Source organism: Heloderma suspectum, chromosome 5 (assembly GCF_057233095.1).
Source record: "Heloderma suspectum isolate Gila_16-S chromosome 5, 16-S_ref, whole genome shotgun sequence".
Taxonomy (NCBI): domain Eukaryota; kingdom Metazoa; phylum Chordata; class Lepidosauria; order Squamata; family Helodermatidae; genus Heloderma; species Heloderma suspectum.
Window position 1 is genome coordinate 98,339,872 of NC_139462.1, and position 15,472 is coordinate 98,355,343.

General features: G+C 45.3%; 1 protein-coding gene across 1 annotated transcript in view; it reads right to left on the reverse strand.

Moving 5' to 3' along the window:
* The window catches only part of LOC146344178 (phospholipid-transporting ATPase VD-like), a 122,537-nt gene that overhangs the window by 26,480 nt on the left and 80,585 nt on the right, over nt 1–15,472 (reverse strand). Inside the window, exons 20-21 of the mRNA XM_084859776.1 lie at nt 15,041–15,167; nt 12,216–12,400 (exon numbers count right to left, since the gene is read on the reverse strand). Coding sequence (XP_084715902.1) covers nt 12,216–12,400; nt 15,041–15,167 — 312 coding nt within the window. The remainder of the gene's footprint in view (nt 1–12,215; nt 12,401–15,040; nt 15,168–15,472) is intronic.

Sequence of the window (15,472 nt, forward strand, 5' to 3'; positions counted from 1 at the left end):
CCCTTTTCTTCTCCTCTTCTAGTGCAGCTGTGAGAAGGAGATCGTACGTTTTCGCTTTCATTTTTTATTAACCACAATGTAACATTATGTCAAAACCTAAATTGTGGTTAATCTTGAGTATGGTTAGTGAAAACAAACCAGCTTCATAAACTATGGATTGAAGTTGGAATGGTTTCAAACAAACTAGTTAGATTAACCACAGTTTGTCATGGTTAATTTAACTATAGTTTGTCAAGTTTGGACTAAGTGACAAGCTGTAGTTATTCTAAAATGGAAGGGAAAGCTTCCAGTTTCCTTCTCACAGCTGTGCTAGAGAAGAAGAGGGGAGTGCATGAGACCAAGGCTTACTGTGGCTTGTTCCTGTCATAATAAACCATTGTTTATCATGACCTCCAGATCAGCTGTCACGTGGGCATGGGCTGTGTGAAATGTTTATCAAATGAGCCACACATTTAGGCCCTGTTCAGACATCATGCTAAGCCACTGTGGATCACTCAAAAAAGCAATCCATGGTGTTTCAGTGTGGCATGTGGGGGGAGATTTCCCCCTACCACGATGGGCGGAGTACCCACACCCACCACCTACCTGCTGAAGGAAGGTTAGTGCGCTGTCCATGTAGTTCCCATTTGCAGAGGTATGTGCACTAACTACGGAGAGGGTGGGTGGGTAGCAGAATGAAGGGGTGCTGCTTGGTTCCCATTCGTGTGGCAGTACCATTTGTAATGGTTCCATTACTCCTCCCCTCTCCATAGTTCCCATACCCACCCACACCCCTCTGTGCACATGTGAATATGGCCTTAGCTATTTATTTATTTATTTAATAGCATTTATATCCCACCTTTTTTCCTCTTGCAAGGACCCCAAGGTGGCTTACATTATCCTCCTCCTCTCCATTTTATTCTCACAACAACCCTGTGAGGTGGGTTGGGCTGAGAGTCTGTGACTGGCCCAAAGTCACCCAGTGAGCTTCCATGGCCGAGTGGGGACTAGAACCTGGATCTCTCGGCTCCCAGTCTAACACTCTCACCACTACACCACACTGGCTCTTAGCTTTTAGTTAGTTTTGAAGAAAAAACCTAGAGCTGCAGGCAACACTGTGAAAGATTATCTTTTCCAATACGTTTTTTTAAACTGATTCTTAGAAGGAGTTGTATTATGAAATGATGCTGCATATCTAGAGCTATAGGGCGTGTGATTTTTAAACCTACTAATAAAAGGCACAAAGCACCAGTAGCCTCACTTGCATAACTCCAGTGAAATAAATGGGATCTGCAAAAGAATATGGGGACTTTCTGGGAGCTGACTGATACATGCCCCTCTGAAATGCATAGGAGCTATACAGAAGGTTGCGTGCTAGTAATACACAGTGGCTGGGTTCACACAACACGCTAACCCACCATGGATCGGAATTTTGGAGCAACTCATGAGGGGTTAGCATGTCATGTGGGGAGTGTTTCCCCAGCTTATGGTAGGTCCACTTCCCACCCTCAGAACCCACTCTCTGCAGAGTGGGTTCAAAGCCCTGGGGTGGGTTGATAAAATCATGCGGCCATACAGACGGCTGCCTAGAGTGCCCAGAACTTTCCATGATGCTCTAGGTAGTGCAGGAGATCTTGATGGTAGAGATCGCCACACACTGGATCCCATTCCTGCTGTGGTGGTCACTGGGATATGTGGCTGCAGCAGGGGGAGGATGATGGTAGGACCATGGATAGTGGGAGTGGTATATGATAGCAGAGGGGAACCTGTGTGGTCCCACAATCATGTGGGGAGAGTGTACATTGTGGTTTTCCTACCCCTCCCCACTCCATGGTTCTACTAACCTCCCCCCGACCCCCATGACTGTCTGAACAGGCCCAGCATGTTGTCTGAAACCAGTACATTTTCTACAGGGTGGCTTGTTAACCATGCAGCATGGCTTATTTTTCTTGAGCAAGCCACCTTGAGAACCCATGGTCAGATGACCTAGGGGAGGGTGAGTAAGGGAGGCTATGGTGAGGGGTAAGGGAACTAAGATGCACGTGCCCAACACACAACCACGGAACCATGTGTCACAGCGTGGGTCCCTTGTCATCCCACCACCATGGCAGCTGTGCATTCTGGCCACCACCATGGCTGGAATGGGGTTGCAGTGGCTGCTATCTATGTCCAGCATGCGGCAATCTCTACCGTGAAGAACACCCGAAATGAGTAGAGCGTTACTAAAAGTTCCCAGTGCTCTACCCAGCCATCTCTATGGATGGCCACATTTAACAAGAGCACCTGATTTTACTGATGGAGCACCCACCACACCTCATGGTAAGCCACCACGGGGCCCCTTACCCTCACTGCAGAGTACCCAGACTGGGTACATTACCTATTGTGGGTGGGGATTTCACCTTCCACATGACATGCTGACCCCTTGTGGGTCACTCCAGAACGCGACCTACTATGGGTTAGCGTTGTGTATAAAGAGGCTCATGGTTTGTTGTTGGGTTCTTCGGGGGGGAGGGTTGGGGTTCTTCAGGGTGGTTAACATCCAACACATGTGGTTAACAAGCAGAAAATGTCCTGGGTTCAGACAAATGCTAACCCACGGTTGAACAACCCATGGTTCAAAACAACCCACACTCAACCACTGAGTGGGGTTAGCGTGTTGTGTGAACCCAGTCTTTGAGCCTATTCACATGTCCAGGGAGGGAGGGTGAGTACTGAGTAGGGTACCTATGGCATGGGGAGGGATAAGATAACCATGACGGCCAAGCCCCCCACACAACCAGAAACTACATGGCACACCATGGTTTACTTACCCATCCCCGCTCTGTGGGTAAATGCCAATCCTCCCATCGCTGCTGCTGCTGCTTATTGCAGCAGCCATCACTGCACAAATCAGGCCATGGCAGCCACTTCATCCATCAATATGCAAAGGCAGCTGCTCCATCCGTTGCTATGTGATGGCAACCACAGAGTCCTGCTGCAATGCCTAGAGTCTGGCCACACTCTAGGCAGCTTTCTCCATGGTTGTCACTTTTTTCCAACACAGCAGCTGGAGTTATTGATGATCCTCCTGCCACATGTGATGTTAACCCAACCCAGGGCCCCTTACCCCCACAGCAGAGGTGCGTAACCAGGGTGGTTTTCTCCCTATCATGGGGGGGCTTACCACCCACGACACACTAACCCATCATGGGTCACTTCAGAATGCGACCCATGATGGTTTAGGGTGACGTCTGAACAGGCCCAGTGACTCATAGCATAATGTCTGCAAGAGTTTGTACTTCAAAATCTGGTATAATGGGTCTGCATTTTCAGCGAGGGGACAGTTTTTCTAAAATTCTAATTAAAATGTTGCTATGGAAGAATATTTAAAAGAAACATTACACTGTCTAGCTGATTTGTGTGTGTCACTTCATTGATTCATCAGTCTACAAGTGACTTGTCTGGGTAAACAAAGACCTGAATTTCTGATCAACAAAATAACTGTTCTTGCCATCTTACAATATTCCTTTGAATCCTTTTTTAAAAAGGAAAAAAACAAAACACTTATATTTTCATCCCCTGTTTTTTAAAACAATCTTTAACCATCATGGCTATGATTAGAATAAGATAATATTAATAAAAAATATTTCCACCAGAGGGCATAATTGGCATATAAAAAGGAATTGGCTTCTCCTTTTAACACAATTTCTTTTACTGAACATTTCCAGAGACCACAAAAACACTTAATATTTTGCTTCATTGGAAAATGTAAGTAGATTAATTTTCTGGAATGCTACATGTAATGCCATTTTAATGAAATAATTCTTAGCACATTAATGGTAATCAAGCAAAGTTGTAGGAAGATATGACAAAGAACAACAAAAATTACATTTCTTCCAATTTCCAAAGCCAAGCTCTGTAGCCTGCCATCTGCATGGCTGATATAATTTAGCACCTAGCTCTTGAATGCATTTTAACAACATGTTAAAGTGTGTTAACTTTTTACCAAAGACAGAGAAACAAATGAAATGGTGGACTGCATTTAGATAATTAACTGCCACATGGGTTTGTCTTAGGGAAAGACGGTTGTGCAGAACATTCAATTTTAAGCATTTATATGGCACAGCCTCTTCCCCAACTTGGTGCCATCATGGACATGCTGGATGGGCGTGCTGGGAGTTGTAGTCCAACAAGACATCTGGAGGACACCAACTTGGGGAACATTGAGATAAAGTGTTTTGGGAATTCGAAGCACTTCATGTAATTAAGTCAGTAACTTTGACATCAAGGTAGGTAGGTATTAGTGCTCCTGTATTGCACGGAAGGTACTGAGAGTTTTGAAGTGCATTCATGGGTGATACCAGTTCTGAAGTAAGAACTTTCCAACTCTCACTCTTGGTCTCTATGTTACACTACCTGCCACATTCATTAACCACTTTGCTAATGTAATATGCATGTGTGAAATATTACTTTACAATGTTCATCCTACAAAAAATTCAGAGTTGGTGTTTCTTTTAAGCACAGTGACCCCAGCCTAGGGATGTACGAATCACTTACCTGTTCCGGTCGGGGCATCCGCTGGGGGGGGGGAGGCACTCCGTCCCTCCCCCTGGAATCCTCGACGGGGGGGAGGCGCTCCGTCCCTCCCCCCAGGAATCCTCGACGGCCGGCTCTGCTCTGTGGGGATTCTGCGGAGCCGCTGGCCGGCTCCGCCAGCAGCCGCCAGCCGGACATCCAGCCGCTGGCTAGCAGGGATGCAAATGGCGGCTGCCGTAGCTGCCGCCGTTTGCGTCCCTGTATTCAGCCATGAGAGGCTACGTAAAGACTTACGTAGCCTATCACGTCTGGGTTAAAAAAAACAAAAACGCGTACGCAAATGGCGGCGGCTATGGCTGCCGCCATTTGCGTTCCTTATTTTTCACTGTCTTAGTCTATGTCAATATTTACGTAAAATAAGACGAAGAAAACAAAGGGGAATGCAAATAGCGCCCACTACGCTATTTGCATTCCCCTTTCTTTTCTTTGTCTTAGTCTATGTGTAGCAGCCATGTCGGGGGTCAGACTAAGTGGTCTCATGTTCTTGCTGAGCTAGCATAGTTTGGCAGGAACATCAATGTAGAGACTTCCCCTCCCCTGTCAGCAAGCCGAATTGCACAACACAGTCATGATTTTGCCTTTTTGCTTACTGCAAGACTGTATCCTTGTTCTCAAGATAGAATGTCCTATGGCCCATTTCCTGTACTATAAACAACTGTACCAACTGTAAAACCACAGGAGAGGGGGTGGGAGAAAGGGTTGCTTGTGTGTCATCATCTCTATAAAAGTAATGTGTGGCTATGCCTCGGGGCTTCTGGCTCTTTGGAAGTGATTCCAGCCTTAAGCCCGCACGTTAAATAAAGAAGTACTCATTTTCCTTCACTCCGTGGTCTCTCTGACTCTGATTTCTGCTACATAAATGGTGCCGTGACTCGGATGTGGCAGGCTCTGAGACAGAGAGGTGGCAGTTGCCTGCTCTTTATCGCCGCACCGGGAGGGAGAGCTCGGTGCACACCTCCCTTTCTTGGCGCCACCGACCTTTTTGTCGGGTAAACGGGAGGGAGCCCGCGCCGGGATCGCCCAAACGGCAGCGAGCAGCAAGAGAACCTTGGGAAGCGGAGGAAGGAACTTGAGCCCTGCCTGTATCGCAGCTGCAATTGAGTTGAAACCCACATTGGAAGCCTTCAGGAGTAAGGCAAGTATGGAGTAAAAGTGGGCCCTGCCTTTAGGGAGAAAGGCCACTGGGCAGAAAAAAAGAGGGCCCCGCCTTATGAAGAAGGTCAGTGTTGGTATACGTATACAAAAAGAACCTACTCCTTGCGGGTAGAAGGGGGGCCTGATCATACCCCCGAGCGGGCGCCAGTACTCAGCGCGGCCAGTACTCAGCAGGAAGCTGAGGAAGCTGGGGAAGCCGCTTTCCGCTCTAGTGAAAAGTGGGAAAAGTAGGTGGCAGGGACATATGAATGCAGTGGAGAGATTGATGATGGTGTGAGTGGCTACTGCGGTTTCTGATGCATACCGTTGACCGTCCGGGTGCCCAGGCCAGTAGCAAAGTGCATGGTGTGAAATTCCTTTTGTGTCGGCCAGTGAGACCCCTTACTCACTGACCAATCCCCTTTCTCTCCTTGTGTCTGTCTTTATCTTAGGAGAGAGGCTATGGGAGGTGGGGGAAGCAAGACTTGCACCCCCTTGAGATGTATGTTAAAAAAAAAAGGAAAAAGATTTTTTAAAAAGGATTCAGAATAGAGAGAGGGAATAGCAAAAAAGCTCAAGGTCAAGCTGAGAGAAAAAAAAAGAACAAGATCTGAGGCTGTTAATCAGAGAAATGTTGCAAGACAGCCTGGCTTTTGACGAAGCGTGGGAGTGTGAGGCCGAAGAAGTAACCGTTAGCCTAGTGCGCCGGGAGGGCAGCAGGAGAATTGCCCACAACATTCTGAGTTGTGCAACATCATCACCTCGCCTAATTGAGATGAAATCCGTAAGAAATGGAAACTGAAAATGAAGACCCAGAAGATGAAGGCGCAAAATGAAATAAAAGTGAAGAATCAGCCCCCAGAGCACAGGCTAGACCCCTCTTCGAGTGGAAAGTGTGCCATGCCCATAGGACGGTCCCAAGGCAGAATGAAGCGGAGAGACCATGATGAAGATCTCTGTCAAGGTAGCCGTGTTTAGCTTTGAACTGTCCTAGAATTTCATAGAGCCTGTAGACCATCAGCTATATGATTTCTGAAGAGTGTAACCATTAAGCTTTTGCCATGGGATTCCCTGCAATGAAGAAATCTCACTGATTTGAGTGTCCAGTGTTAAACTGCCTGAGTGTGTGTGCTGAAGAGACCGAGAAACCAGACAGCATGTTCCTGGCCAAGCCAAAATTACGCTACTACCATGCTCCTGGAAGCTGCAATAAACTGTGTAAGCTGGGAGACCCAACCTGATGAGAAGAAAAGAAGATATTGGAGTAACTGTCTTGAAAAACAGTGAAATCTGTGTAGCTGGCTGGCTGACGCTGTCAGTGATGTTACAACTTTAAATTAAGACTGTTTTCCTGTTTGAGACCCCAGCGAAGAAAGCTAACCTGAATTATTTGTTGCCCGTGCCAAAGCAAAGATTTGGCTGCCCTGTACCTCATCGTGTCCTGTTTTAAGCTTGGGATTTACAAATACAAACAAACTGGGAAGCTTGCCTTTGAAGTCCTGCAAATCACCCCACCACCTCCCCAAAGAAGATTAATGGCTGCCTGAAAAAAATGCAAGTATAAGGCGACGCCCATCACCCACCCAGTGTCCTGAGTTTCTGCACTTTGCTTTCGTGTACCAGATTAAAGGAAAGAGAAAAAAGAGTAAGTTTTTAAAATGTCAAAGTCTGTATGAGCTTATCTCCGTCAGCGTTCTCAGAGCCAGGGGGAGTCACCCAACTCCCTAGCTGGTCTGGCCTTGGCAGGCAGAGAAGCTAGAAAAGATGTCTGTGAGAACCTGACGGAAGTAAAATAAAATTTACAGAGGAGTTGCCCAGGTTAAAGCGTCACGGCTAGAGAGCTGAGCTGTGCCGCTCTGTTTAGACAGAGGCCTTGCTAAAAAGTTAAAGGCCCTTGTCTGTCAGAAGGGGTGTAGGGCCACACTTCCCCTTTTTTAAACTGATGCAAAAGTGGGGAGCCTTTGCTGGAAACATCTCATCTTCATTGCCCAGAGCCTTCTCTGTTTGGCTCCATCATCTGGGCTTTTTAGAGACACTCTAAAATTTGGACTAAAATTTTGAATTGTCAAAGACTTTCTATGGACAGTGCTGTGAAGCTTTTCATAAACTTGAACTCTCATTGCTGTAGACCGTGTGTCTGTGTTTGTAGTCAGCTCAGTGTACAGCAGGCTAAGTTTGATCTATAACTTTTAGATTTCCTTCTGCCAGAACTCAGGCAGCATAGAGTCGCCGATGCAAAAATGGTGACCTAAAATTCTTTGCGTGTGTGAGTATGCCCGTCCCTTGATTTTAATGGGCCCTGAGCTTTCAGCCAGAAGAGCAGTATAATTGCTGGATCTGCTCCATCATGCCTTACCCATGCAAAAAGTGTTTTCCATTCATTGTGTTAAATTGCAAAAAAAAGTTTGTTGTGTATATTTTATGATTTCTTAGATATCATAAAATATATGTGATATTTGCAGATGTTTTTACTGTTAGTTGCAACTCCAAATGATACTGAGTGTGGTTCCCAAAGGTTGACAAGTAGAAAAAGACAGAGAAATCGAAAAAGTGGCAGACAGAGAAGAAAAAAAAGAAGAAAAAGGAGGCAAGAAGCAAAGAGAGAAAACATTTATAAAGAAAAAGCGTGGCCATAGTTGCCCCAGGGTAAATTGGAAGCAGCTGATTATGCCTAGAGCTTATTACCAGTGTATAAAGTAGCCACAATAATGTAATAGTTCTTTAAGATAAGAAAATGTAACTAGAAGGAGAAGAAGAGCCTATCCCAAATGTGCGTCATTGGGACTAGTGTAGGGCAGAAAAGTTTAAGTAAGTGAGTTTAACTTGCAAAAAGACAAGGCTGGTGCATAGAGCGGAAAGTTTTATATAAAAAGTTTGAAACATGATCTGCAATACAGGCAGATCAGCAAAAGAGAGAAAAAGCAAGAGAGGGAGAGAGGTTTCTCTCTCCCAACACACAAGCGGGGCTAAAGCGCCTCACCCAGTATCAAACCCTGCTGTTAGAAGCCATGAGAGCAAGTATGAAAAAGTCAGTTAATATAACCAAAGTGTCTAAAGTGCTGCAAGGTGCCACCGAAGCCCCCAAAGCGTACTTGGAGCGTCTTTTAAATGCCTATCGCCAGTATGCCCCCCTCGACCCAGAGGCCCAAGAAAACATAGACGAAGAAATAAAAAAGACCCGGCAGAGGCAGAAGATTCTTAAGAAAAAACCAGTGTGCCCAGTGCGGACAAGATGGACATTGGTGGCGTAAATGCCCAAATGAAATAAATCAAATACATGAAAGAGAAAACCAAAGGGGCCAGAACGGGTGAGGGAGGAGACAGCTTAGTTAGCAACCGAACTGGAAAGCAGGGGTCTATAAAAATGTATAAAGAAGCCCCCTTCATTAAAGTGGCTAAAGCCAAAAGTCTTAAATAAGACAGACCGGGGCCCCTTAATCTCAGCCCCGGGAAGCCCCTACTCACTGCCACTGTGAGGGGCCATGACATTGACTTCATAATTGACACTGGAGCAGCATCAAGAGCAAGCAAACGTTAGCCTTAAACAAGAAGTCTAAACACTGGGCAAAGTTCTTCAAGCCCAGCGTCACTTTGTCTTAGAAAATAAGCCCCAATTCCCATTACAGAGATTCATCCTTTCCAACCAGGAGATAAAGTATGAGTTAAAGAGGGAAAAATGACCCTTTGACTCCCAGATGGAGAGGACCAAAAACTGTTATACTTTCCACCCCCACAGCTATGAACTCGTGTACATTAAACACGAGTCAGGAGAGCAAAAGGAGGGGAATGGACTGTAAACAGACATCCTAAAAATCCTTTAAAAATCATTCTGAAAAGGCAGTAAGAAGACTCAGGCTAGACCTTACTGTGGGCACACCTGGAGACTGTCCACCCAGCGTACGGTCAGACCTGCACCTGGAGAATTGAAGAAGGGGACTAGACCCTGCTGCAGCTAGCCAGGTGAATAGCTGTCCGGCGTACGGTCAGATCCCAAAAAAGATCAAACATGAGTGTTGTAGTGTTAGTAGTGCTGTATTGTGTTTCCCTAATAAGATGTAAAAAAGGGGGGCCTGCCCCTGGAGAAGGTAGTTTGTCCCAGCAATTTGCTGATAATTACTGGCTTCACTTAGCTAACATCACTGGGATAAAGTATTTTTGCTTACCAATAGATATACCTGCAAACAGGCTTATTAGCACGTCTAATACCTGTCTGTAACCATCCTGAAAGAATTCAAAAAGATACCATGTTAAGAGTTTATAGTGTAAGTTTTTACTCCCAAAATGCTGATTGGGGCGTGGTTGCAAAGATCCTACCCCCTACAGAATTTACGCACCCCCATTGTTGCTGGGACAAATGCTACATGTGCGCGAATGCCCAATTGTCAAAAATCTTCCGGAAAATGTAAAGCCATCCCTGGTCCCCCCCTTCTACTGTAATGAAATTCAAAATATATCTTTTAATGAGGCCCACATACTTTTGCCTCATGGATAGTTTTAGACATGTGGTTCCCACACTTGGTCATTTATTCCTGCCAACTTGTCCGATAACCAACCATGTTGCCTCAGTTGCCTAGTGCCATTCCTTCCCCCGTGGCCTAAAAAAATCCGTCAACGGCAGCCTCGAGCACTGCAACTGACTGAAGATTGTAATAGTCATGTGCAGCTATACTCTGACTCAGAAAAATTGGCCTTAGCGATGTCACTAGTTGGTGTTCCAGGTTTAGCCTTGGCTGATGGTCTGAAAATCAACCGGTTAGCGTGCAGCTTGGCCAAAAGTATAAATGCCACCTCACGAGCATTGTCATTATTAAATAAAGAAGTTGCGTGATCTAAGAGGTGCAGTTCTAGAAAATAGAGCTGGTATAGATTACCTCTTCCTTCTTCATCATTTGGGTTGTGAGACACACCAAAAGCTCTGTTGCTTTAACTTAACTGATAATGGCAATGCTGTAGATGAACAGATCAACAAACTGCACCAAATAGTCGCTGACATCAAAATAGAGCAACATAATTGGCTCGACTGGTTGACCTCTTGGCTTACAGATCTCAGCTGGCTCAAAGCATTATTTGTTCTGATTTTACCAGTAGCAGTGGTAGGGGTACTGTTATGCCTCTGCATCCCCTGGTTTATGCGTTGCTTAAACAATCTGTTTATTGCCTCAGCCACAAATACAGCCGCCCACTATGCTTTAATAGCTCAACAAAGATATTAAATAAGAAAGTTGCCATAAAAATCCTGTGTTATGCCTTGCCAACCGAGATGTCTACTTGTTAATGAAATGCTATAATTGTAATAAAATTATGCATTTAAGGGGGGAATGTAGCAGCCATGTCGGGGGTCAGACTAAGTGGTCTCATGTTCTTGCTGAGCTAGCATAGTTTGGCAGGAACAGCAATGTAGAGACTTCCCCTCCCCTGTCAGCAAGCCGAATTGCACAACACAGTCATGATTTTGCCTTTTTGCTTACTGCAAGACTGTATCCTTGTTCTCAAGATAGAATGTCCTGTGGCCCATTTCCTGTACTATAAACAACTGTACCAACTGTAAAACCACAGGAGAGGGGGTGGGAGAAAGGGTCGCTTGTGTGTCATCATCTCTATAAAAGTAATGTGTGGCTATGCCTCGGGGCTTCTGGCTCTTTGGAAGTGATTCCAGCCTTAAGCCCGCACGTTAAATAAAGAAGTACTCATTTTCCTTCACTCCGTGGTCTCTCTGACTCTGATTTCTGCTACATAAGTAAATATTTACGTAGACTAAGATAGCGAAAATAAGGGGGAGCGCAAATAGCGTAGCGGGCACTATTTGCGTTCCCCTTTATTTTCATCGTCTTAGTCTACGTAAATATTTACGTAGACTAAGACGGCCAAAAATAAGGAACGCAAATGGCGGCGGCCATAGCCGCCGCCATTTGCATACGGGTTTTTGTTTCTTTTTTAACCCAGACGTGATAGGCTACATAAGTCTTTACGTAGCCTATCACATCTATGTAAAAACAAAAACAAAAACCCAGAAGCGACCAGACTGCAAATGGCGGCGGTGGCAGCCGGTTGGAAGACCAGCTGCCGCCGCCGCCAGAGCCGCTGCCGTCTGGAACATCCGCCCCAGGTAAGTCTCCTCTCGGGGGGGATCCACGGGGGGGGGGGGTGGCAGGCCATTCCACCATGGATTTCGGGGGGCCGAATGCACTGGCATTCGGCCTCACCGAGATCCGTGGTGGAATTCTCTGACATCCCTAATCCAGCCCCAGCCCCACAACTGAACAGGCCAATACAGAGGCTTTGGTCACAAAGAAACAGGGCAGCAGTAGCGGGGTGGGATGCGGAGGGTGGCAGCCTCCCTCAAGTACAAAATTAACCTGAAGCAACTGGAGTGGCCCAGTGGGCAAGTTTGTTCTTGGCGTTTTCTGGTGCAACGAGGACTGTCTCCTAGCCACGGCCAAGTCTGACACCTTCAGCCCTTCAGTCATACCACAATACACATTCTTTTAGCAAAATCCTGCTATGGAAAAACCGAATGTCACACGCACCAGACTATCAGCCACGAGGTCGAAGACTTTGTCAGTTGGGTCCAGTAATTTACAGGAACATGCTATATTGATGGCTGTCTCACGTTTGTCACCTGTCAGCATCCAGATGCTAATCCCTGCTTTTCGGAGTGCCTCTATGCTTTCAGGAACACCATCTTGCAAGCGATCTTCAATCCCAGTGGCACCTATGACAACAATCAGGTCAATTATGTCAAACACATTTATAAATAAATTATACATGTATTTATTTATAAATAAATAATAAAGTGAAAATAGCATCCAGAGCGGCTACGAAGTGCCCCAAAGTCAAAATTACCTTGTTCTGGCAACATCTTTCCCACCGTTGTCCTAATATAAGAGGTTTAAAAGATTAGGCATCAACTTACGTGCCATTTCACAACCCTGCTGAACAACAGATGTTAAGTGTGAGAGCATTTCCAGAAGAGTTTGAGGAAAAAATGAACAAATCATAAGGAACCAGGATGAGTCTGTGGTGTCTGAAAGTGCCTTTGGTGGCACATTGGCTTGGTTTGTGATGTAGATGGAACAGCAGCTGCAAAAATATACAAACTCAGATATACCAGAGCTGGGGAACCTCCAGCCTGTAGGCCAAATGCAGACCTCCAGGCCTCTCAGTCCAGATCTCTGGACTTTCTCCAGGTCACATCCCACCACCAGCCCCGTCCTGGGTTACTGATATTATTTACACCATCTCGCTCAGTTACAATGCTGATGGAGGGAATCGTGCTCAAGTTGGGGAATGAGATGCCAGGGTGCAAATGTCCTTTATTCCCTTTGTGTACTGAACAAAGGTAAGAGTCACATCCTTAACCCCACCCCCTGCTGGAATGCAGACCCCCAATAGGTTTCAGCTGAGGTAATGCAGACCTCAACAGACAAAAGGTTACCCACTTGTGATATATACTAATAGCAGATCTCACTGGTGCTGTCCCATCTGGCAGCTTCTACCTGAGTACTTATCATGCACTCATGATTGGTCATTCATTGAAGTTCACTATGCATGATGATGTCATCCTCCAGGGCACCTCCTGCTCTTTGCAGACTTTATTGTGTGGTTTTTATGACGATGAAAGTCCGGCATTTTCCCTCCTCCCACTATGAACCGTAGTAAATCTATGGTGTACTGATGAAATGGTGCTTTATTGCAAATAATACTACAGTATTAGTAATATTTGCCATCTAGTAGCTTTGTAATGAAACATACAGAACTTGCTGAGAAAGGAAAAAAGAGGGGGGAAAACCACGTGGAAAGGAGCAGATCATAATCCCACAAGGAAGCTGGAAGCAGAAGCTCCAGTAAAGTTGTGGGATTTTAGCCTGGTATAGAAATGCTCTGTCTGGCTCCTGTCTTGTCTTCTGAAACCAGACTGAGGCTGGGCAGGCTGGTGAGACTATGATTCCTCCTTTCCCTCATGCACACATGTGTCTACTTCACCCCCACCCAAGAAGCCCAGGGAAGGGGAGGAGAGTTTGGCAACAAACATACTGATACTATGCTTTCGACATAAAAATTTTGTTGTTTTTGTTCAGTCGTTGAAGTCATGTCCGACTGTTCGTGATCCCATGGACCATAGTACGCCAGGCCTTCCTGTCCTCCGCTCTCTCCCGGAGTGTGCTCAAATTCATATTCATTGCATCGGTGATGCTATCTAGCCATCTCATCCTCTGCTGTCCCCTTCTCCTTTTGCCTTCAATCTTTCCCAGCATCAGGGTCTTTTCCAGGGAGTTTTCTCTTCGCATTAGGTAGCCAAAATATTTGAGCTTCCGCTTCAGTATCTGTCCTTCCAATGAGCACTCAGGGTTGATTTCCTTTAGGATGGACTGATTTGACCTCCTTGCAGTCCAGGGGACTCGTAAGAGTCTTCTCCAGCACCACAGTTCAAAAGCATCAATTCTTCGGCGCTCAGCCTTCCTTATAGTCCAGCTCTCACAGCCATACATTACTACTGGGAAAGCCATAGCTTTGATTAGACGGACCTTTGTCGGCAAGGTGATGTCTCTGCTTCTTACTATGCTGTCTAGGTTGGCCATAGCTTTCGTCCCAAGGAGCAAGCATCTTTTAATTTCATGGCTACAGTCACCATCTGCGGTGATGTTGGAGCCCAAGAAAATAAAATCTGTCACTGCTTCCATTTCTTCCCCTTCTATATGCCAGAAAGTGATGGGGCCAGATGCCATTATCTTTGTTTTTTTTAACGTTGACTTTCAAACCAGCTTTTGCACTCTCCACTTTCACCCTCAACAAGAGGCTCTTTAGATCCTCTTTGCTTTCTGCCATTAGGGTGGTATCGTCTGCATATCGGAGGTTGTTGATAATTCTCCCAGCAATCTTAATTCCGACCTGTGATTCATCCAACCTGGTATTTCTCATGATGTGCTCTGCATATAAATTAAATAAGCAGGGCGAACATATACAGCCTTGTCATATTCCTTTCCCAGTTTTGAACCAATCAGTTGTTCCATGTCCAGTTCTTACCGTTGCTTCTTGACCCTCATACAGGTTTCTCAGGAGACAGGTAAGGTGGTCTGGTACTCCCATCTCTTTAAGAATTTGCCAGTTGCCAAAATGTAAGATATGAACTGGGATGTAGGTTATCAAGTTCAGAACACTGATTAAGTTCTATACTGTTCATTAAAAAAAAAGATTTAAAAATCCTCTACTTTCCATCAAAAAATGAACCTTGTAAATGGCAAAAACACATTTTGGGATGAGCCTTGTTAGTTTGGGAAATTAAATTATGTTGTTTAGATTTGCACCTATATTTGTCAGTGTTTAGTAAACATCAGTTTTCTTTCCAACTCACCAAGCAATGTTAGGTTGTTCTCAAGCCTCATTGCAGACTCAAGGAGCATCTCTTCTCTGTTTTCTATATTGCTTTCTGCTAAATAATGTGCTTTTAACCATTCTTCATATTCCTCATTGCTCAACACCTGCAAAATCAGCAAAAATACATGCTGGTCAAAATAATACATTAAAAAATCACAAATGAGTTCCCATCATTGAAGCAATCTATCCATCATCTGAGTTACTGAGTTTTTTTAAATGCTTGCAGTTTGTAATAGGTCAGGATTCATATTATTTGGTGTTTCTGTAAAATCAAGGGAGCAAGAGAAGTGTTCAGAGGAGTTAAAGGAGCAGAGGTTTCAGGGGTGCAAAGGACAGGCTTTTTCCTTTCACACCATTCTGAATACCTTCTCATGCTGTGCTATACCAAGCTAAAGGACTCAGGTGCAGT